The 21094-nt window shown below is 47.8% G+C and overlaps 1 protein-coding gene and 1 pseudogene across 2 annotated transcripts; both read left to right on the top strand.

The window, feature by feature from the left end:
- The first annotated feature begins 259 nt into the window (after positions 1-259).
- LOC129628289 (TP53-regulated inhibitor of apoptosis 1-like) lies at positions 260-1168 on the top strand (annotated as a pseudogene).
- A 4656-nt stretch (positions 1169-5824) lies between these two features.
- Positions 5825-19987, top strand: LOC129629221 (2-acylglycerol O-acyltransferase 2-like). Of its 2 annotated transcripts, none has more exons than XM_055549113.1 (6): positions 5825-6011; positions 11238-11416; positions 16128-16332; positions 16649-16823; positions 17428-17536; positions 19047-19987. In XM_055549113.1, exons 1-6 carry the CDS (start codon positions 5921-5923, stop codon positions 19122-19124), a joined length of 837 nt encoding a protein of 278 aa, XP_055405088.1. In that variant the 5' UTR covers positions 5825-5920; the 3' UTR covers positions 19125-19987. The 2 variants fall into 2 exon arrangements, with proteins under 2 accessions (XP_055405088.1, XP_055405087.1); XM_055549112.1 differs by having other exon boundaries at positions 5830-6011; positions 17428-17627.
- The last annotated feature ends 1107 nt before the right edge of the window (positions 19988-21094 follow it).

Raw genomic sequence — 21094 nt, forward strand, 5'->3', positions numbered from 1 at the left:
TATAGAAATCTGTTGTATGACAGAGGTGGCACGTTACATCATTGGGGAAGAGAGAGGTGTTCAACAAAAGGGACTGCCCAGCATGGTACTCATATGTTAAAGATTCAATTGGAACCTAACTCATACTCGTACTACATAAGCATCCAGAAAGGGCTTACCTATGAAAAATAAGCTTTAAATTCTTTTTTTTTTTTTAATTCTTAATGGTAAATATAAGTAAGAAAAATTTTCTGAATCAGACCAAGCAATGACTATTTAATAAAGGGCTGATAAATAGGAATATATTAAAATGTAAAATGTTTGTTCATCCAGTGACACCTTAAAACACAAGCTAAAAATTGGGAGAAGAGATTCACAACATGTGTAACCAACAAAGGTTAGTATCATGAGTGTATTAAAACTTTCAAATTTAGGTAAAAAACACAAGAAACAGCTGATGCCATGAACAGTGTAGGGGAGGCTTGCACTGACGTGAAGCCCAAGTACAGTGCTTCAGTTGCGGCTTTGCTGAGAAGCTCCTCAAGGGGGATGGCTCCGGAGACCTGTGCCCTGACCTCTTCAATCACTACCAGCAGTGTGTTCAGAAAGCATAAAGGAGAAGGAGATTCCTGTTGAAGGACTGGAGAGTTCATGCGCCATGGCAAAGAGAAGCCTGAAAGCTCTTCTCGACCTTGAAAGTCACCTTGAAGGTGGACTCCTCAAATCAGGAAATTGAGTACTCTGGAGCATGTCAATTAAAACTGAAGATAGCATTGATTTGATGCATTTAAGAGGGAGGAGTTTCCTTTCCTCCTTAATATTTTTTTTCTCAATTGTAAAAGATGATGAGCCATCACTCGTTGCTTTGAGATTTCTGGTTTTGTAATCTCAGCAGGAACTCAGTGTTCTGAATAATGGGATTATTTGAGATTGTGGTTGCAATCTGAATAAAATTTGCCCATTCCCATCCATTTTAGTTCACTGATTCCTAAAATGTCAGAGTTTACTCTTGCATCTTCTGCTTGACCATGTCCAATTTACCATGACCTAACATTCCAGGTTCCTATGTATTATTCTTTACAGCATCGGACTTTACTGTCACCTCCAGACGTATCCACAACTGAGCATCGTGTCCACTTTGACCCAGCCTCTTTTATTCTTTCTGGAGCTATTTCTCCACTCTTCCCCAGTAACATATTGGAAACCTATTGACCTGGAGTGGGGTGGGGGCTCATCTTCCGGTGTCAAATCTTTTTGTCTTTTCATACTGTTCATGGGGTTCTCAAGGCAAGAATACCAAAGTGATTTGCCATTCCCTTTTCCAGTGGACCACGTTTGGTCAGAACTCTCCACCACGAACCATATGTCTTCGGTGGCTCTGCGTGGTATGGCTCCTGGCTTCATTGAGTTACACAAGGCTGTAATCCATGTGTTCATTTTGATTAGCTCTCTGTGATTGTGGTTTTCTTTCTGGAGGCTGTGGAATTGTAGTTCTTGCTTCTTCTGTCTACCCTCTGGTTGATGAGGATAAGAGGCTTGTGTGGGAAGGACTAGCTGTGGGGGGAAACTGGGTCTTGCTCTGATGGGCAGGGCCCATGCTCAGTAAATCTTTAATTCAATTTTCTGCTGATATTGGGTGGGGCTGTGCTTCCTCCCTGTTAGTTTTTTGGCCTGAGGCTTGCCCAGTCCTGGAGTCTACAGGCTCTATAGTAGGGCTAAAGGTGATCTTTAGAAGGACTTATGCCAACATGTGCTTCCCAGGACTGCCGTTGCCAGTGCCCCATCCCTGCAGCAGGCACTGCTGACCCATGCCTCCATAGGACATCCTCTAACACTCACAGGCAGGTCTCACTCAGTCTCTTGTGGGGTCACTGCTCCTTTCCCCTGGAACGCACAAGGTTTTGTTGGTACCCTTCAAGAGTCTCTGTTTCCCCCAGTCCTGAGGAAGTTCTGCAATCAAATCCCACTGTCCTTCAAAGTCAGATTTCCTGGGGATTCCCAGTCTCTTTGAGGGATCGCCAGATTGGAAAGTCTGATGGGGGCTTAGAACTTTTGCAATAGTGCAAGAACTTTTTTGGTATTGTTGTTCTCCACTTTATGGGTTGCCCGCTCGGTGGGTATGGGATTTGATTTTGACGTGATTGTGCCCCTCCTACTGTCTCATTGCAGCTTCTCCTTGGTCCTGGGATGTGGGGTATCTTATTTTGGTGGGTTCCAACCTCCTGTCAGTGGTTGTTCAGCAACTAGTTGCTTTCTGGGTGTTTTCACATGTTCACTAAAAGGATGCACAATGTGAGAGTTGTAAGTTAAGTTTTACTTGGAGCAAAATGAGGACTACAGTCTGGGGGACAGCATTTCAGATAGCTTTGAGAGACTGCTTCAGAGAGGCCTGGGGGAGAAGATCAATACATAGGATCTTGATGAAGGGGGAGTTCAATGCAGTCCAATGCTTACTTTACAAAAGGTTTTCTGCTAGTCACGAGGAGCCAATGTCACCATGAAGGGATTGAGTGATTTTCTAAATATGAAGAGATGCAAGGATTGGGATCATGAAATCAGTTCCCGAAAATATCCAACGATCTAAAGATCTACTCCATCCGTTTCCCTAGAGCAGAGAGTGCCTCACTCGCCACCCTGAACTCCCCTCAGTGGATGTTGAAGGTCAGCGGCTGCAGCAGCATAGGGTTCAATCTCTGCAGACACAGATGGCAAATGCTTTTGTTGTTGTTCAGTAGCTAGCAAATGCTCTTGGCAGGTGCCAATTTGTAATTGACACACAGGAGACGATGAGCACACATCCTGTTACTTTGCCATCTTTTTACTATGACTTCATGGCAAATCACTTCATGGTCCCGTCACTTCATGGTCCCATCACTTCATGGTAGATATAGAAAATGTGGAAACAGTGACTCATTGGAAAAGACCTTGATGCTAGGAAAGATTGAAGGCAAGAGGAAAAGAGGTGTCAGAGGATGAGACAGTTCAATAGCATCACCACTCAATGGACACAAATTTGAGCAAACTCCAGGAGATTGTGAAGGACAGGGAAGCCCAATGTGCTGCAGTCCATGGGTTTGCTAAGAGCTGGATGAGACTTAGCAACCGAACAACAACGACAACCTTACAAGGGTTGTCAGATCTCATATTAAGATGTGAAAGCTTCGTGAATGCTGTGGTGAACACCATTTCAGAGCTCATGGTGTAGTTCAAGAATTCAAATCCTTGGAGAGACTATGGAGGAAGATCCTAAATTACAAAGATTTGCTGCTGCCAGTTTTTAAGTCAATGAATTAAGTCAACCTGTATATAATAAAAATGCCCAAATGCTGCATCTGGTTGAATGAGGGGATGAGGAGAAAAGAGTTAGCTTTATTTCCTTTGTTTACTCACCCTGCCCTGTAATGCCTGTAATCATGAAGATGGAATAAATTGTTCCATTTATTTAGTTTCTACCATTAAAAAAAAAAGCACAAAAAAACACTGCAGAGGAATGGATGAAAATTAAGAATGAGCTTTTCAAAGAAAAGGAAATTACTATGATTAAAGCCATGTGCAACATGCGTATTCAGGAAATGCAAGATCCCAACCTTAGCTGGCAAACAGCCCAACACTAGCAAACAATAATAAGTCTGACCACACCATGAGGCCAGCATCCAACTGATCTCAGATACATTCCTGGTGAGGGTGTAAACTGGTGCTGCTGTTTTGGGACAAGCCTGGCACTACTCCTCCCCAGCTTGTGCAGTCACATACCCTTTGACTCAGCAGTCCCTCTGGCTGTTGAGAGGGAGAAAGGACACAGAGACAGAGACCAGTGAGGACCCTGGTATCAGAGATGATCAAAGAGGCTGGCTGTGGGTGTAGCTTTCCCGTACAAGAGATATTTAAATCAACAGAAGTCTCATGGGTGAACCTGGGATAAAATGATATTCAAATGGCCAATGAATATTTTAAAATGTGCTCAGCCTCATTAGACAACCACATTAGGCACAGAGGAAGCCACTGTGAGCACAACAAAGTGTCCCCACGTCCTCACTACAAAGGATTAAATGTTGAGAAAGATGTGAAGCAACTGGAATTGCTTGTGAAGCTTGTGGGTATAAATTTGTACAATCACTTTGGGAAATATGTGACTTTATACAAAAAGACCCAGCTGTTCTATTTCCAGGCACATACTCAACACAAATGTATATTAATGTGCACTACAAGCCAGGTACAGAACACCTGACCTGCTGTGTGATACATAAAAGAGCTGTGAAGACTGTAGATCAGAATTCTCATCAAAAGGAGATTTTTGTCCTTCTTTCTTTTTATTGTACTATGTGAGACAACGGATGTTAACTAAATCTATTGTAATCATTCATAATGTATCTAAATCAAACCATCATGCTGTATACCTTAAACTTGAACAATGATGTATGTCAATCTTTTCTCAAAGAAAAAAATTGGAAAAAACAGAAAAGAATGCCCACAGCAGTACAGTTCATAATAGCCAGACTCAGGCAGTACCCTGCATGTCCCCCAGCAGATGAACTGTGGTATATTCACCCAGTGAAGTCTTATGTAAGCAATGAGAAAAAACCACTACAAATATACACAATTTGGATGATTCTTGAAATACAATCTTGAGCCAAAGAACTAGTCTCAAAAGAATATTTTGTGTGAGACTCACTTGTAAATTTCAGAGCAGACGAGGCTGGTATGAGGTTTGGGGAAGAAAGGAGTGACAGGCAAGAGCATAGGTGCTGGTCAGGTCCTACTTGTCCATCAGAATGGAGATCACATCAGTGTGTTCACTCTGGGACAATGTATCACTCCTACACTTAGGACTTGTGCCTTTTCCTGTATGTTTGATATATTTCAGTTCAAAGTGCACATTTAAAGGAAGAGATTTAGGAGAACCAACTATGAGAGGTGAATGGAGAGGGACAGAAAGAGTCTAGAGTGACGCTAAGGTTTTGGCCTGTGTAACCAGGTCACTGGAGTCCCCTTTCCGGAGATGTCAAAGAGCAGAGGAAAAGCTGTCCTGGGCAGGAGAGGGAAGATCAAGTTCAGTCTTAGACAGGCTGTGAAGGAGACTGAGCATACTACTAGGGAGGATGTCAAGAACCTACTTACATAGTCAAGTCTGGAGCACAAGGGGAGGTCAGGCTGAAGATGCAGTTTGGAAGTGCTTGTCCTGTAGACAGACTCCAAGGCCGTGAGCCTGGATGAGGTCTCTGCGGGAGAGAGGAGGGAGGGTCCAGGCACAGAGAGGGCAGGAGGGCCCTCAAACACTTAGCCTGGTGAGGAATAAGAGCCACCGTGGAGACCCAGGGGCAGCCAGAGGGGCAGGAGGGAAACCAGGAGAGTGTGGTGTCCACAGGCCAAGTGGTTTCAAGGAGGAGGGAGGGACCAGCTGTGTCTGAGGCTGCTGAGAGGTGAAGATGAGAGCTGAGAATTGACCACTGGATTCAGCAGCGTGGAGGCCACTGGTGAACTTGTCAGGGGCACTTCCACAGCACAGGAGCTGTTACTGTGTATTTGTGGAGGGAAACAGCGGACATGGCAGAAGAGGGGAGACAGCTACTGCAGCCAAGTTACTGGGTAGATGTGAGGAGGACAGAACTGCCCTGTACTTAGTGCTTGACTGTCAAGTGTTGGGCCAGATTCAAGCAAAAAGAGAAAGGTATCTGGCAGATAAGGTATCGCCTGAGGAGGCAAATGTCCTTCCGTTCCTCCTTTCTTTAGCTGACTCCAGGGCAGGTGGGTTCAAAGGTTTCTCCTAGGAAACAGATTCCTGCCAGGGTGAGGGCAGGGAGGCATTAGGCTGGGCCGGGGTGGGTGGGGCACCCTCCTCCCAGACTAATGCTTACTCAACCTCCGGCAGCAACAAAACCAGTAGGTGCCTCAGACCACAGCAGAGCTCAGAGAAACCTGTGGAATCAACTGAGGAGACAGCATGGTGAAGTTCGCACCCTTGTCTGTGCCGTGGGAGCGCAGATTGCAGACCTTTGTGGTTCTGCAGTGGATTTTCTCCTTTGCGGTCCTGGGTAAGACGGGCTGTGCTGGGGGGGCAAGAGACCATGGGATTCTTCATCTCATCTGCTGGCACCGTATTAGTTACGAATGGCTCCCCCCAGGGCTAGTGTTCAGCCTGTGGACAGACCCTACTAGACTGGGGTTAAAATATGGACATAATCTGTACAGGCTCTGAAATGGTCACTAGCCATTTCACACACTCACACACAAACATGCATTCACACACACACGCACGTAGGTACCATGTATATACCCCATGTTCTCCCTTAGAACCTCCCCAAAATTTTGCACCTAAAGCATTTATCCCCAGGAAAGCAAGAAATCCAGTTCCCTACCGCTGGCATCCTTGATGACTGACTTGTGTCTCTGCTCTAAAGGTTGTTGGGACATTTTAAATGTCCCTGCTACTGCTACGCTAAGTCGCTTCAGTCGTGTCCGACTCTGTGTGACCCATAGACGGCAGCCCACCAGGCTCCCCCGTCCCTGGGATTCTCCAGGTACCTAGTTACCCCCATTACACAGATGAGCAGGGAAGCTGAGTGCCTTAGATGTGCAAGGCTGTAGGTCTGGGCTCCTGTGCTGCCAAAGGATGAAAGGGAAGGAGGCAGAGGGTTGAGAGAGGGCTGAGATGTAGGAGGGGGTGTGGAGCAGGGAGAGGAGGGGTACCCCAGGGCAGGGGACAAGTCCCTTGGCTCCTGGACGAAGGGTCCTGGGGGCCCAGAAGCAGGTAGGCTGATGCCTGAGGATCACAGGGCAGGGGTGGGGGTGGGGGGATGAGGGACGACTTGCTCACCTGGCCTTGGTGGAGCTTTGCCAGCTCCAGTGTGTCTGTCTGCCCTCATCAACCCCCAGCTCAGCCCAGGACCTGGGAACATCAGGAAGAGCATAGGGAGGTCGAGTAGCCCTTGGCATGGAGCTAGAGCGAGGACAGTTGAGAAGAGAGATCTGGGCCAGCTGGTGCCGGGAGCAGGAGCTTGTACCTTGTCCCTTATCCTGGGGAAAAAGGGGAGCCCCAGGAATGTTTAGGAACGGGAAGAACATGGTTCAGTCTGTGCAGTACAGGTCCCAGTGCTTGAAGCCTATGGGTCTGCTGTGTCTGGAGTAGGGGGGATAGACTGATGGCAGGGAGTATATATAGGGGGAAGCTGAGTGCCTGATGCCAAGCTATATCAGGGGTCCCCAGTTTATGTGGCAAGGGTCAAATCCAGCCCCCTGTTTTTTTGCACTTGTACAGCCCAAGAATAATTTTTACATTTTAAATTCTTACATAATTTAAATGATTACAGGCCTATGTAATATCCTCCAAGTGGCCCCATAGAGTCACAAAAAATACAAAATATTTACAATCTGGCTCTTAAAATAAAGATTACTTACCTAGATCTAGGGAGGCTTCCAGTGGGTGGAGAGAAGGGACTCCTTCCAAAGATACTCAAGAGATGGGTCCACAGGCAGGATTTATAGCCTGGCAGGAAAAGTAAGGGCTTCCAGTGGGCCAGTAAATGCTGGCCTACAGTGAACAGCTGGTTCACACTGGACACAGAGCAGGCATTTGGGGGAGGGGCAAAGAAGTAGCCAGAAAGTTTAACAAGGACTTGTCACCAAGGACTCAGGGCCCAGAAACAAATACTTTCCAGTTGGTTACTTGTTTCCTGTTTCTTTTCCTCTCCTCTGTAGCTCACACACTCACACAGGAAGGTAAGCTCCCTTCAAACAGTTTGTCTTGTTCTCAGCTGAATCTCCAGCTCCTAGAAGAGTTGGTGTCCATGAACATTTGTTGATGAATGTCTTGTCCCATCTGACTAACTTGCTGCGTGAGCTCAGCCAATTTGCATACCCTCTCTGGGCCTCTGTAAAGTGGGGTTTTACATTTTTATTTATGTTATGAGGGTAGGGTAGAGGTTTCCCTTCCTTAGGGACAGAAAAGATCCCCAAGTTTGGTTTTGCCGGCTGACAGGAGTTAAGGGTGATGAGGATGGTGGGGAGTTCCTTCTAAGTGCAAGGGCCTCTTGAGTGGGTTTTTCCTAATTTTAATATGCTACGTTAGTTGCAAAAACCAGCCCTTGCTGTTGTAACACATCCAAACAGAATGTGTATCCCACAAGTGAAAGACTTCCCCAAATCCTATCCTCTAGGGAGCCACTATATATATATATATATATATATATATATATATATATTTTTTTTTTTTTTTTTTTTTTTTTTTGCCCCTAGCAGCAAGGCTTATATGAAAGCAGCAGTAAAAGCACAGAGTCCTAACCACTGGACTGCCAGGGAATTCCCTCCAGGGAGCCACAGTTAACAACTCAGTTTTATTCTCTATAAGCAGTTTTCTTAAGTTTTGTTTTATTTTTTTTTAATATGGACCATTTAAAGTCTTTATTGAATTTGTTACAATATTGCTTCTGTTTTAAGTTTTTTGGATTTTTAGCCCGAGGCATGTGGAATCTTAGCTCCCTGACCAGAGATTGAACTCACACTCCCCCTGCATTGGAAGGTGTGGTGGTAAAATATGTATAACTTATACTTTGCATCTGAACCACTTTTAAGTGTACAGTTCATTCACACTGACCATCATGATTATCCATTTTCAGAACTCTTTTCATTTTCCCCAAACTGAACCTCTGTGCTCATTAAACAAAAACTCCCATATCTCCCTCCCCTAGCCCCTGCCAATCAGCATTCCCTTTTCTATCTCTATGAATTCGATTGGTCTACAAACCTCACAAAAGAGGAATCAGAAAGGATTTGTGTGGATATGTGTGACTGGCTCTATCTCACTTCGCACAACGTCCTCAAGATTCATCCTTGTTGGTTCCAGAAATCCCTTCCTTTTGATGACTGAATAATATTCCATTGTGTTATTTGCAACATTTTCCATCCTTTCATCCATTAGTGGACCGATGGCCCTTTAGGTTGCTTCTACACTCATTGTGGGTTGATCACTTTTTTGTTTGCCTTAAATATTTTTTAATAAAAATCTTGAATGGGAAAGTTGTAGAAAAGTAGGAATAAAATGCCACCATTTTCATGAAAAAGAACATGTCCACGCTGGTAGATGCTCATGTATGGAGGATGGAAGGATGCTTGCAGATCTGGAGGGAAGAGGCAGATGCCTGGAGACAAGAATGGCTTGGTGGTTGACTTAGATTTTTAAGTTGTTTTTTTTTAAGTGCAAATATTTAATGTGAAAGAAAATTATAAAGAACGTCAATTAGGACTCTCTACCTTGGGGCAAAATCAAAGGTCTACATGGGTTGCTCCCACTTTCAGAAAACACCTCTAGGGAGCAACCCATGTAGACTGGAAGTCCCTAGAGGTGGTTTTCTGAAAGTGGGAGCAACCCATGTAGACTTTTGATTTTGCCCTAAGGTAGAGAGTCCTGGTAAATCCCATGGACGGAGGAGCCTGGTGGACTGCAGTCCATGGGGTCTCGAAGAGTCGGATACGACTGAGTGACTTTATTTTCATTTTTCATTTTCATGCATTGGAGAAGGAAATGGCAACCCACTCCAGTGTTCTTGCCTGGAGAATCCCAGGGACGGAGGATCCTGGTAGGTTGCCATCTATGGGGTCGCACAGAGTCGGACACGACTGAAGCGACTTAGCAGCAGCAGCAGCAGCAGCAGGGAAGGGAGATATGGGAGTTTTTGTTTAATGAGTACAGAGGTTCAGTTTGGGGAAAATGAAAAGAGTTCTGAAAATGGATAATCATGATGGTCAATGTGAATGAACTGTACACTTAAAAGTGGTTCAGATGCAAAGTATAAGTTATATATATTTTACCATCATAAATTTAAAAAACAAAACAAAGCACCCTAAACACAATACTGTGGAAAGTCAGCTCCATGAAGGCAGGAATTTGTCTGTTGTTCACGACTGAACCACCAATGTCTGGCACATTATAGGTGTTCAATGTTCTGTGAGCTCCAACCTATTTTCTCTGGTTTATGAATTTTACTACTATTCAGATTGGGTCAAAAGTCTCCTCTTCCTGGAAGCCGGCCAGGAATGACAGACCCAGTCTACTCTACTTTCACATTCAGTACAACTGGAGGCTGACATTTTAACAGTGTGAGTGCATGGTTTTGAGTGGAAGGAATGGGATGGGGCAGGAGAAATATTCTCTGAGAATGATGCTCCATTGGCATCAGGTTAGGGTCAGCCCCTCAGACCTCCCGATCCTGAGATGAAGCCAGGGTTAGCCTGCAGCAAGGAACTGGGAATTGTAGGTAAGAAGGTATTTCCTCACTTGACCAGGTTATAGCCATGCTGCATCCCTGACCCATGGGCCAGCCATGGGTTGGCCCCTTCCTTCCTCTCTCCTTCAGCAGCAAAGCACACGGTGCTCAGAGGAAACAGCATGATCAAAAGCTAAGAGACTGAAGGAACTCCATCTCTCATGTAAATACACTGAACAATTTCATGTGGCCAGAGTATAGGGTCCATATGGGTGAATGAGGCTGGAGCAAGATGGGGATCAGCCAGCTATGCAGAATCTGAATGCCAGGCTGAGCTACATGGGCTGTTTTTAAAGTTATGAGAAAGTCATGGAAGGACTTTAATTAGAAGGGGGATCTTGCAGGATTTATAAATAGACAGATGGGCAGAGAGAGGGCTGGGCAGAAAGCATGTCTCTTTTTTCTTTGGGGCCCTGAAGGGTGTACACTAGAAAGTGTTAATCTAGTCACTTCTCTCCCAGGCATTTATTGAGCACCCAGTGAATACAGACTACTTAACTGGACAAAGATGGGGGTGGAGGGGCAAAACTGGAACGAATAAGCAGCCTGGTACAGTGGGAAAAACAGTGTGGAGTTGGGTCTGCTAACTGCTGCTAAGTCACTTCAGTTGTGTCTAACTCTGTGTGACCCCACAGACGGCAGCCCACCAGGCTTCCCCATCCCTGGGATTCTCCAGGCAAGAACACTGGAGTGGGTTGCCATTTCGTGCTCCAATGCATGCAAGTGAAAAGTGAAAGTGAAGATGCTCAGTTGTATCCGACCCTCAGCGACCCCATGGACTGCAGCCTTCCAGGCTCCTCCATCCATAGGATTTTACCTGGCTTCAAATCCAGGCTCCCAGTGTGGCACTGGACAGGCTGCATTCTTTCCTCCTTGAAGTCAAGAGAGTCTCATGCCTTCCTCCTCAGTGAGGGCTGGACAGGACAGTGCTGTTAGTTGTAGGAGGAGAGCTTGTTCCTTCATTCCTCTGACCACTCATCTTCATGCTTCCCTTCCCAGCCCAGATCTGCATTGCTGTCTTCATAGGCCTCCTGTTCACAAGATTCTGGATCTTCAGTGTCCTATATGCAGTCTGGTGGTACCTGGATCTATCCAAGCCATGGCAGGGGGGCAGGCGCATTGAGGCCTTCAGGCGCTGCATCATATGGAGGTACATGAAGGACTATTTCCCCATCTCGGTGAGTAATGGGGTGGCTGGGGTGTGGTCAGGACTGTAGTGCCCGACATGTCCATGGGAAGTGTGGTCCTCTGTGCAGTGGACAAAATACTGGGCTGGGAGGCAGGAGCTGGGCTTCCACCACTCTGTGGCCCGGGGAGGAGTCAGCTTCTGTCTGGCCAGGATGTAGGGCCACTGTGAAGATGGATGAATGAACAGAATTTGAAGGAGCTCTGTGAGCCATATATTGTGGCATACATTAGGTATCTTACAGATGTAAAGCCCTCAGCAGCCATGCTTAGGGGTACAGGTAATAAACTTAAGGTTCTAAAAGATCATCTAGCCCCACACTTCATAAGATGAGGAGACTCACCCCTAGAAAGGGACAGGATGTGATCAAGATCACATACAAAGTTCTTCTACTGGTTTAAAGTTTGTCCATTGTCAGTTTAGAGGGACTGGGGAGAGGACAAGAAACTTGTTCTAGGTTCTCTAACCTGCCTCTCACTCTGGTACATTATGCATACTTGGACAAGGACTTGTTGCATTCTGAATGTATCCTGGATACATTTACAAATGTATCCAGTGATCACACCAATCCCTGACACCTGAGTTATTTTGAATCTCTGACTTTCTGACTCAGGGCACCTGATGGCCATTTGGACACTTGACCCTGGACCCAAAGTTCAGACCTGAGTGGAACAGGATCCTTGATTTGAGTGAACTGACCTTTGACTCCTTTCCTGAATCCCAGACAGACTAAAGTCTTAGATGTAAGCAACTGGGCGAGGATGATTTATTGACCAGATAGAATGGGGAAGGCTATAGGGACACAGAGAGGTGCCAGCAGGGACAGGTGGGCCTCCTCTGGAAACAGGAGAGTGAGTGGACAGTGCTGAGCAGACCTGAAGGGACCAGGTTGGGGGGTGGTCTTCCCAGACCCCATATCTGCTTCCTCTGCAAGGTGCCCTCCCGGGACCTTGTCAGCAGAAGCTAGAAGGGTTTGCTGGGGCCTTAGAGGAGCCATGGGCCTGCTGCAAGCAGAGTCCCTCATCCTCACCCCAGAATCTCTCAACTTCGAGATTATGAATTCCCATCTCTCTCTGTCTTCTTCCCAGACCAGGGATTACTCTTCTGTGCCAGAAAAGCCAGAGTTTCCATGGGAAAGTGTTGTGACATCAGCCACCAAGCCAAGGAAAAGCCATAAGCAGTTTCTGGCCTCAAGTAGAGCTTTCTGGCTCTTTTTGTGGATCCTGTCCCTGTGGTCTCACTCCACACTGTGAGCTGAATCCCAAGTCCAGCAGGGAAGGAAAGGTGGCCTGCGAAGGGAACAGCGCAAGTGCAGGCCCAGAAGCTGACCAAGGCATGGTTTCTGAGCATTAGTGTGGCTAAAGCAGAAGGTACCCTGGGGATGAAGTTGGAGAGCTTTTAGGGATAAGATAAGGGAGACCAGTGGGCTTCCCAGGTGGCGCTAGTGGTAAAGAACCCGACTGCCAATGCAGGAAATGCAAAAGACATGGGTTCAATCCTTGAGTTGGAAAGATCCCTGTAGGAGGGCATGGCAGCTCACTTCAGTATTTTTGCCTGAAGAATCCCAGGTACGGAGGAGCTTGGTGGGCTCCAGTCCACGGGGTCGCAAACAGTCAGACACGACGGAAGCGACTTAGCATGCACATGTAAGGGAGACCAGGGCAGGCTAGTCCACAGAAATGAAGTCTTCAACTGAAAGCTCTCCAGTGGGCTGTCTTCCTGCCATCCTGGGGCCTCCAAAGGGCCTCCTTTGCACCTGGAGTTTCTGCCAGTTGCAGAAAATGATTCTGTGCCTGTCTTATCCACTATTCTGCTTCTCCCCCAGAGAGGATTTCTAAACCCTGACACTACTGAGAGTGGTGGGACACTGGACACTTGCAGAAATTCTACCTGCGCAGTGCTCAGGACTCTTGCCTGCATCAGGCCTTTGGCATTGCTGCCTACAGAAGGTGGGCAATACCACCTAGTGGCCAGCAGAGGGCGGGATGATGAGCACTTTGACTTGCTTGTCCAGGCCTGGGAGCCTGCAGGGGTGAGGCTATGGCCCCAGATTCTGGACCCCTGCACTTCTCAGGAGACCCTCCAATTCTTCCACACACTTCTACAGCACAGGGCTGGAAGGGATCTTACGATGGCTAGGAAGTAGGGGGTCCCAGGTAAGGAGTCCACCCTCGACGGGAGCTCCCACCCATTCATGAGCCTCTGTACTCTGTGTCAAATGAGCCTCTGTTTCTGAGCTGCCGTCACCTCTTACTGATTCTATGAGCTAGGGTCTATTGGGGGAATTTCAAGCAAAGTTGGGAAACTATTATATTTCTGAGCGTTGGATCTTTCTAAGTGCAACATTTGGGCTTCCTGAAGAGCTAGTGGTGGAGAATCAGGCATATTCCCCCAGGAGGACCTGTCTCCATCTGCTGTTCCCCCTGTCCCAGCTGGTGACATTCTGCATACATGGTCTTGCCCTTTGCTTTTCCACCTGATGAGCGATCGTGGCCATCTTCCCTTATCAGGACAGGAAGAGTTGCATTGCATGTCCCTATGGCTACACAGTGACCCACAAGAAAGTATTTCATAATTTGTCTAAACAGGCTCTGTTGATGGACATTTGACTGGATGCCAAGTTTTGGTATTACCAAAGGGAAAAAAACAAACAAACTTCAGTTAATAATCTTGTTCAGATGCTGTTTTGCACAAGTGTGAGAAATTCTGTAGCTAAATTCCTTGGCAGTGGAATTGCTGGCTTAAAAGGTCAGTTACATTTTTCCATTTTAATAGTGATAGATATTGCTTCATTGCCTTTAAGGGGGTTATAACAAAATTATTTTCCCACTAGCTGAGAAAGAGAATTCATAAAGTACTTCAGTATAGGGAGTCAGGTATGTTTTTAAAGAAACATACTGAGATGGGTTCCTAAGGAAACACCTTTCCAGGTCAGAATAACCAGACATATCTCTGCTTGTCCTTAATTTCACATTCAATAAATTCCCACTGCATGAATGAAAGAAATTTGCCTTTATCTGTGAAGCAATGGTGACTTCACCTAAGGTCCCCTCAGACTTTCTGCAAACGGTCAAGTGTAACCAGAGGGCAGAGTGGGGGAGGGAGTTTGCAGAGATCAAGTCCAGGTCAAGGACAGGACAAACTGGGACTGTTCAGCTGTGGTAGGGCAGACAGGCTCAGACTTCCAATGCTGTCCCTTGGGTCCACCTCCAATGCTATCTCTTGGGTCCCTGTTCTGAGATGGGTGGCCAGGCCTCTGGGGCCTGAAGGTAACAAGAATCCTCAGGGCCAATGCTGAAAATTTCAGCTTGTTAACTAGATGATCTTTCACGGTGCCAAAGCTGAACCTGAGTGGAATGGACTGCCCGCACCTGGAAGCGCAAATTACAAGGCCTGGGTAGTCTTGCCAGGGAGCTTCCTGCCAGGGGCTTAGGGCTTGGGTCAGGGGCCTCAGGGCCTCTGACTCTAAAGGCTGTGCCTCCCAGAGCCCAGGGCTCTGTAAAGGGTGGGCCCAGCATTTCCTGGCAGAGTGGGGAAGGGGTTGGTCACACACAGAATCACTGGCAGTTATCTTTGCACATTGAAGCCTGTCCAGTAACTGGTGGGAGCAGCATTTTGTTTTTAAAATTATTTTATTTTTGGCTGTGCTGAGTCTTTGTTGCTGTGTGTGGGCTTTCTCTAGTTGCGGATAGTGGGGATCACTCTTCATTGCGGTGCGTGAGTTTCTCATTGCAGTGGCTTTCTCATTGGGTTTCTCTCTTGTTGTGCAGCATGGGCTCTAGGCACGCGGGCTTCCGTGGGTGTGGCTTGTGAGCTCAGTAGTTGTGGCACACAGGCTTAGTTGCATCACAGCATGTGGAATCTTCCCGGACCAGGAATCGAACACATGTCCCCTGCATTGGCAAGCAGGTTCTTAACCACTGGACCACCAGGGAAGTCCAGGAGCAACATCTGTTAACTCAGTTCTGCCCCCTCTGTCCTCACCCCACTTTGCCTGAAAGCTGCTGGTGATGAACAGCTCTCCTCTCCCACTCCTTCTACAATGTCTGGTGGTTTCTGGTGTACCCTCTGTGCTGCAGGACCAACCAGACCTGGGAAGAGCTGCCAATAGCCAGGGGAAGAGATGGACAGATGGTAATGAAGGTCTGACATAGAGGGAACAGAGAGCCATCAGGGAGACACTTGAATTGTACGGAGGGGTAAACAGGACTAAGGCCAAACTCCAGGTTTGCAAACTCTTTCAACGAGTTTTCAACGAGCGAATTCTCACTCCCAGGTCCTAAGTGCTGAGTTTTCTCATAGGGAATTTTGTTAGAACAGGGCTGTTTGAGTGGCAGCCTTGTGTGTGGCCCTTGATGGCATATGAACTATGACAATTATGATTATCCTGTCCTGTAGTCTTGGTAATTCCAGGGAACTCACAGACCTGAGACTCTCAGCAGAATGTAGGCAGGGCAGGGTCAAATGTCCACATTTAATACATTGAAAGCTGGAGAGGGAGACAATTTGTCTGAAGCTCACAGCAAGTCTGAGACTTGGATGGCAACAGGATCTCCCTGGGTGCATTCACATGCATATCTCCATCCTCCTAAGAACTGGAGGCTCAGAGAGGGGGAGCAAGTCACCCAAGATCACACTGGTGCTGGCAGAATGGGGGAGGGCATGAGGTACAGTTCTGATTCAGCAGGTTGCTGTCCCTGCAGCTGGTCAAGACTGCCTATCTGGACCCCTCTCGGAACTACCTCGCTGGCTTCCACCCCCACGGGGTTCTGGCCACCGGAGCTTTTACTAACCTGTGCACAGAGAGCACCGGGTTTTCCTCACTGTTCCCTGGCATCCGCCCACATCTGATGATGCTGAACTTGTGGTTCTGGACTCCCTTCTTCAGGGATTACGTCATGTCAGGGGGTGAGTTTTCCCAACCCTGGGTAACCCAGTTGGGTGAGGGCTGCAGGCATGGAGGAGGGATTTTACAGAGGGCTGTCAACAGTTCTGTACTTCTTCCAAGTGAATGAGTAGTGGAGAAGGAAGCTAGATTCAAGGAAGCACTTCCCACAGCTCTGTGCTCCGTGATCCACTCAGTTGGGGGTTGGGAAGACCTGAAGGGCTCAGTCCCAGTCCTCAGGGAATTCACAGTTGGGAATTGGAGTGGAGCCCAGCCCACATCTCTGCACATGGTCCCTGCCCCTTCACTCCATACCTAACCACCTTTCTCTCTCCCCAGGGCTGGTCCCAGTAGACAAGGAGAGCGCTGCTCACATTCTGAGCAGGGAAGGAGGTGGCAACCTCATGGCCATCATTGTTGGGGGCGTCCAGGAGGCACTGGATGCCAGGCCTGGAGGCTACAAGCTGGTGCTGCGGAACCGCAAGGGCTTCATCAGGCTTGCCCTGATGCATGGGTATTGGGAAGAGGGCTCTGGGTTCAACTGGAGATTGGCAAGGATTGTGTTTTGGTGGGAAGACAGCACAGATGAATCCATTGACAGTGAAGATTCTGTGTTGGTGATCGATGTACTGTCTCATTCCCAAATAGCCAGAGAAGATTCTAGAAGGGAGATTTGGTGATTAAAGGGAATAGGGTCAAGGGTCTTATTACTGAAAACGTGCATTACATCTGAGTCTAGGGCATTTGGGAGAATGTTGTTTGGGGTACAGCTTAGAGCTGTTCTCTTACCTTGAAGCATCTGTGAAGAATACAAGCTAACTGGGGAAGAAGAAATTTTTCCAGAAAGTTTGCATGTTTTATACCTGGAAGGGCTCTCGGAAGCATTCTTTCTCCTGTCATGGTGTAACTGGAAACCCATGGTCCAGAAAGGAGCCATGACCTGCCTAAAATCACAGAGCAAGGCTGTGGCAGGTCTGGAGAACAGCCAAGGCCTCCTACTTTTGCCCCAGGGCTTTGTCCTCTGCTCCAGTTCCTGCTCACTAGGTCCCTGCAGGAGGCTAGGTGACCAGCTTGCGCCTTCTTGCCCCTCCACACTCACTCTCTCCTGTCTCCTCTAGGGCAGCTCTGGTACCTATCTTCTCCTTTGGGGAGAATGACATATTCAAGCAGGTTGAGAACTCCCCTGGCTCCTGGGTGCGCTGGTTCCAGCACCGACTTCAGAAGACTGTAAGAATCTCCATCCCACTCTTCTATGGTCGTGGAGTCTTCCAGTACAGCTTTGGTCTTATGCCCTACCGCCGGCCCATCACCACCGTGGGTGAGCCTAGACTCGGGCTGGGAGAGGAAAGGGCTACACAGTAAGGGGCTCAAGCTCGTGTTGCAAAGGGGAATAGACATGAGCCGAAGACATCATTGAATTTCATGGAGTTCACGTTCCAGAGTGTGAAACAGACACACAGGCAGATAATCCTGATGAAAGAAAGCTTGGGATGGGAAATCTAACCGAGACAAAAAAAATACGGTCACCACTACTGATTACTGGGCACCTGCTGTGTGTCAGGTACTGCACTGGCTGCTTACATGCAGCAGCTTAGTTTTCCCAACAACCTTGTAGGCAGTGATTATCATCACCATTTTACTAAAGGCAAACGTAGACTCAGAGAAGGTAAATCACTTCCAAAAGATCACCCTGTCCTTGATACAAAGTTGAGGTTTGATCAGGGTCTATTTGATTTTTTATGATGCCAGAGAGGAGGGTTTAATTCTGACAGGAGGATCTTGTAAGGCTTATTGGAGAAGTGGATACAAGGGAAGGGCATTCCAGGTCTGATAGTATTGTGTGTAAAGTAGCAATCAGCAGGCTGTGAAGGAGAGCCTGAGGGATTTCCCTGTAAGTAACGGGCATGGGCCTTAGTGCATGGATTTAGCACCATCTTTGCAGCTATTTGATTGTCTCATTTGCTTTCATCTTGGATTCCAATGAGGTTTCAATGGCAAAGCTTGTAGAGTGAGGTCTTTTCATCTCCACTCACCCAGTCATTTCTTAGCTGAGTACAGACTTGGCCAACCCTCTACACCATGACTTTCCCTGGGTTGTCTGGTAATATTTTCTTGAATATAATTCACAACTGATGCCTCCAGAACCATTCTCAAGAGAGGAAGACAGGACAGCTGCTTTCTGAGCCAGGCAGAACTTGAGGAAGGAGGTTGACAGATCCTCCCATGTCCTCCCTAGAATAGGGGGCACTGAAGGACATCGTGGAGGGAGAGGAGGTAGAAGGCACTTGGGCTGTGGGCCACCTCCTCCCAGACATACAGACACTTCCACTCATGGCATCTGAGACTCCCAGATCCACATGTCCATGAGGCTAAGAGCACATCCTCAGGGCTTACAACCAGTCACTGATTCTTCCTAAGTGACCCTGACCAATTTACTCAACCTCCCTGAGTCTCAATGCCTCAGCTGTCAAATAGGAATAATAGCAGGTTCTATCTTCTTAGGATTGTTAGGATGACATAAGAGATAATGCATTAAAACACCAGCTGGTGATATTGTTAATATGTCAGAATCTTGGAGTTGCCCTAACGTCTTAGAATCTATGACCCAAAATAGAATTGAAAGGGAAGGAGAAAGAGTGCTTACCTGCTCAGATGACCATTGTGGTGGGAACCCCGAGGGTGCCTGTGCCTTCAGGGGTTCTGGCTCTGAGCCACCACTCAGCTCTGTGTCTTGCAGTGGGGAAGCCCATCGAAGTGCAGAAGACACCACATCCGTCCCAGGAGGAGGTGGACAGGCTGCATCAGCGCTACATGAAGGAGCTGGAAAACCTCTTCGAAGCCCATAAGCTCAAGTACAACGTCCCCAGAGACCAACACTTGGAGATCTGCTGAGTGCCTCCCCAGAGGAGGGGCTCCTCCAAAGGGCAGTGCTGGCATTAGGGAGGATGGAGGGAGGTGCTGTGATCCCAGAAGGCTTCGTGGAGGTGTCTGTTGAACACATCTCCAGAGCCTTCTGGAGACTGACTCCTGCATCTCCACCCCATGCCAGGCCTTGGTCACAGCTGGCTCCTTGGCAGAGGAGACCAGACTCTGGCATAGGTGATTTGCTCTCCTGCACTGACTCCTCTGTAGTGGGCCCTTTCCTTCATTCTGCCCACCTGAGAAATGGGAGAGAATGATGTGTGGTGTCTCTGTCCTCTGTGGTCCTGTCACTCAATGGGCAGGACAAGAACAGCTCCAGTTAGCAGGTTTCTCTTCCTCTGCCTTGACTGACAGCACAGAAGCAGCCCCCAGCTGCTACAAGCTCTCCCATCCTTCATTCTGCCTGTCCCAGCTCCTCCCTCCCTGAGGTGAAGAGGAGGGCGAGGCCACAACCTCCTGAATTATTCTGGCACCTTCGAGTTTCTGAGTCCTCTGAGCCCCAGAGTGGCAGCCAGAGGGGCCAGAAAGTGGGGAAGGAGACTGTAGCTCTATCACTAGCTGAATGACCATGGCAGACCTCTTCACCGTCCCTCTGAGTCTCAGTTTCCCCCAGGGACTAAGATGACCTCTGACCTCAGCTGTGATGTCACATTGGCTGAGAGCTCCACGAGTCAGCCACTGTTCCTCCTTTGTAACTTCAGCCCTGACTGTGACACAGAAGGGAGCTCCATAAATGTCAATTCATCAATGAAAGAATTCTGTTTCAGCCTTCTCTTCCTCCACTCTTGTCCCCAACTGGGAGCCTCACATTGTGTCCCAGCCTGGCCCTGCAGCCCTGTTGCTCTGTGTCCTCTTCCCAGATGGTGGCTCAGATGGGCCAGAGAATGGCATGTTACTTCTTCCTCCCTGACCAGTCAGCTCCAACTTACCACCTCTCCCCTGTTCTGTGGGAGACAAGGGGGAGGCTATGTGCAGACACAGGGCAGACTGGCCAGAGAAGGAACATGAGGAGTGAATGGTCAGTGTCTGCAAGCAGGGAAGTAGGGGACAAGCCTCTGATAAGGAAAATTCTGGGTCACTGGCTCTGGGATATGTGTCATGAATGATTGGACAGGATGGTAGGGTAGGACCAGTACTATGAACACCCACATCTGGAATGGGAAAGCAAGTTCTTTTCCCTCTAGAAGCTAATCACAGCAATAAGTACAAATGGGGTGTTGGGGGTGGGAGGAGTAGGGAGAAATTCTGTGGATGTAAATTTAGGTGAAATTGATGCTTTTGAACTGTGGTGTTGGAGAAGACTCTTGAGAGTCCCTTGGACTGCAAGGAGATCCAACCAGTCCATTCTGAAGGAGATCAGCCCTGGGATTTCTTTGGAAGGAATGATGCTAAAGCTGAAACTCCAGTACTTTGGCCACCTCATGGGAAGCATTGACTCATTGGAAAAGACCCTGATGCTGGGAGGGATTGGGGGCAGGAGGAGAAGGGGACGACAGAGGATGAGATGGCTGGATGGCATCACTGACTTGATGGACGTGAGTCTGAGTGAACTCCGGGAGTTGGTGATGGACAGGGAGGCCTGGTGTGCTGCGATTCATGGGGTCGCAGAGAGTCGGACACAACTGAGTGACTGAACTGAACTGAACCCTGGGCAAGACCCATCCCCTTTCAACCTCAGGTTTGTTATCAGAGAAATAAGGATTACAGCACCTAACTTGGGTTTGTGAGTGGAATAGATAATATTATGAGATGGTTAACCATTCCCCATCCTGTGAGGAGTGCTGGGGAGTAGGAGTAATTAGCAGGCAGGCCATAAATGTACTCAGCATCTCTTAATGGCCTGTTCTGGCCCTAGGAGGTGGG

This window comes from Bubalus kerabau, chromosome 15 (assembly GCF_029407905.1).
Source record: "Bubalus kerabau isolate K-KA32 ecotype Philippines breed swamp buffalo chromosome 15, PCC_UOA_SB_1v2, whole genome shotgun sequence".
Classification (NCBI taxonomy): domain Eukaryota; kingdom Metazoa; phylum Chordata; class Mammalia; order Artiodactyla; family Bovidae; genus Bubalus; species Bubalus kerabau.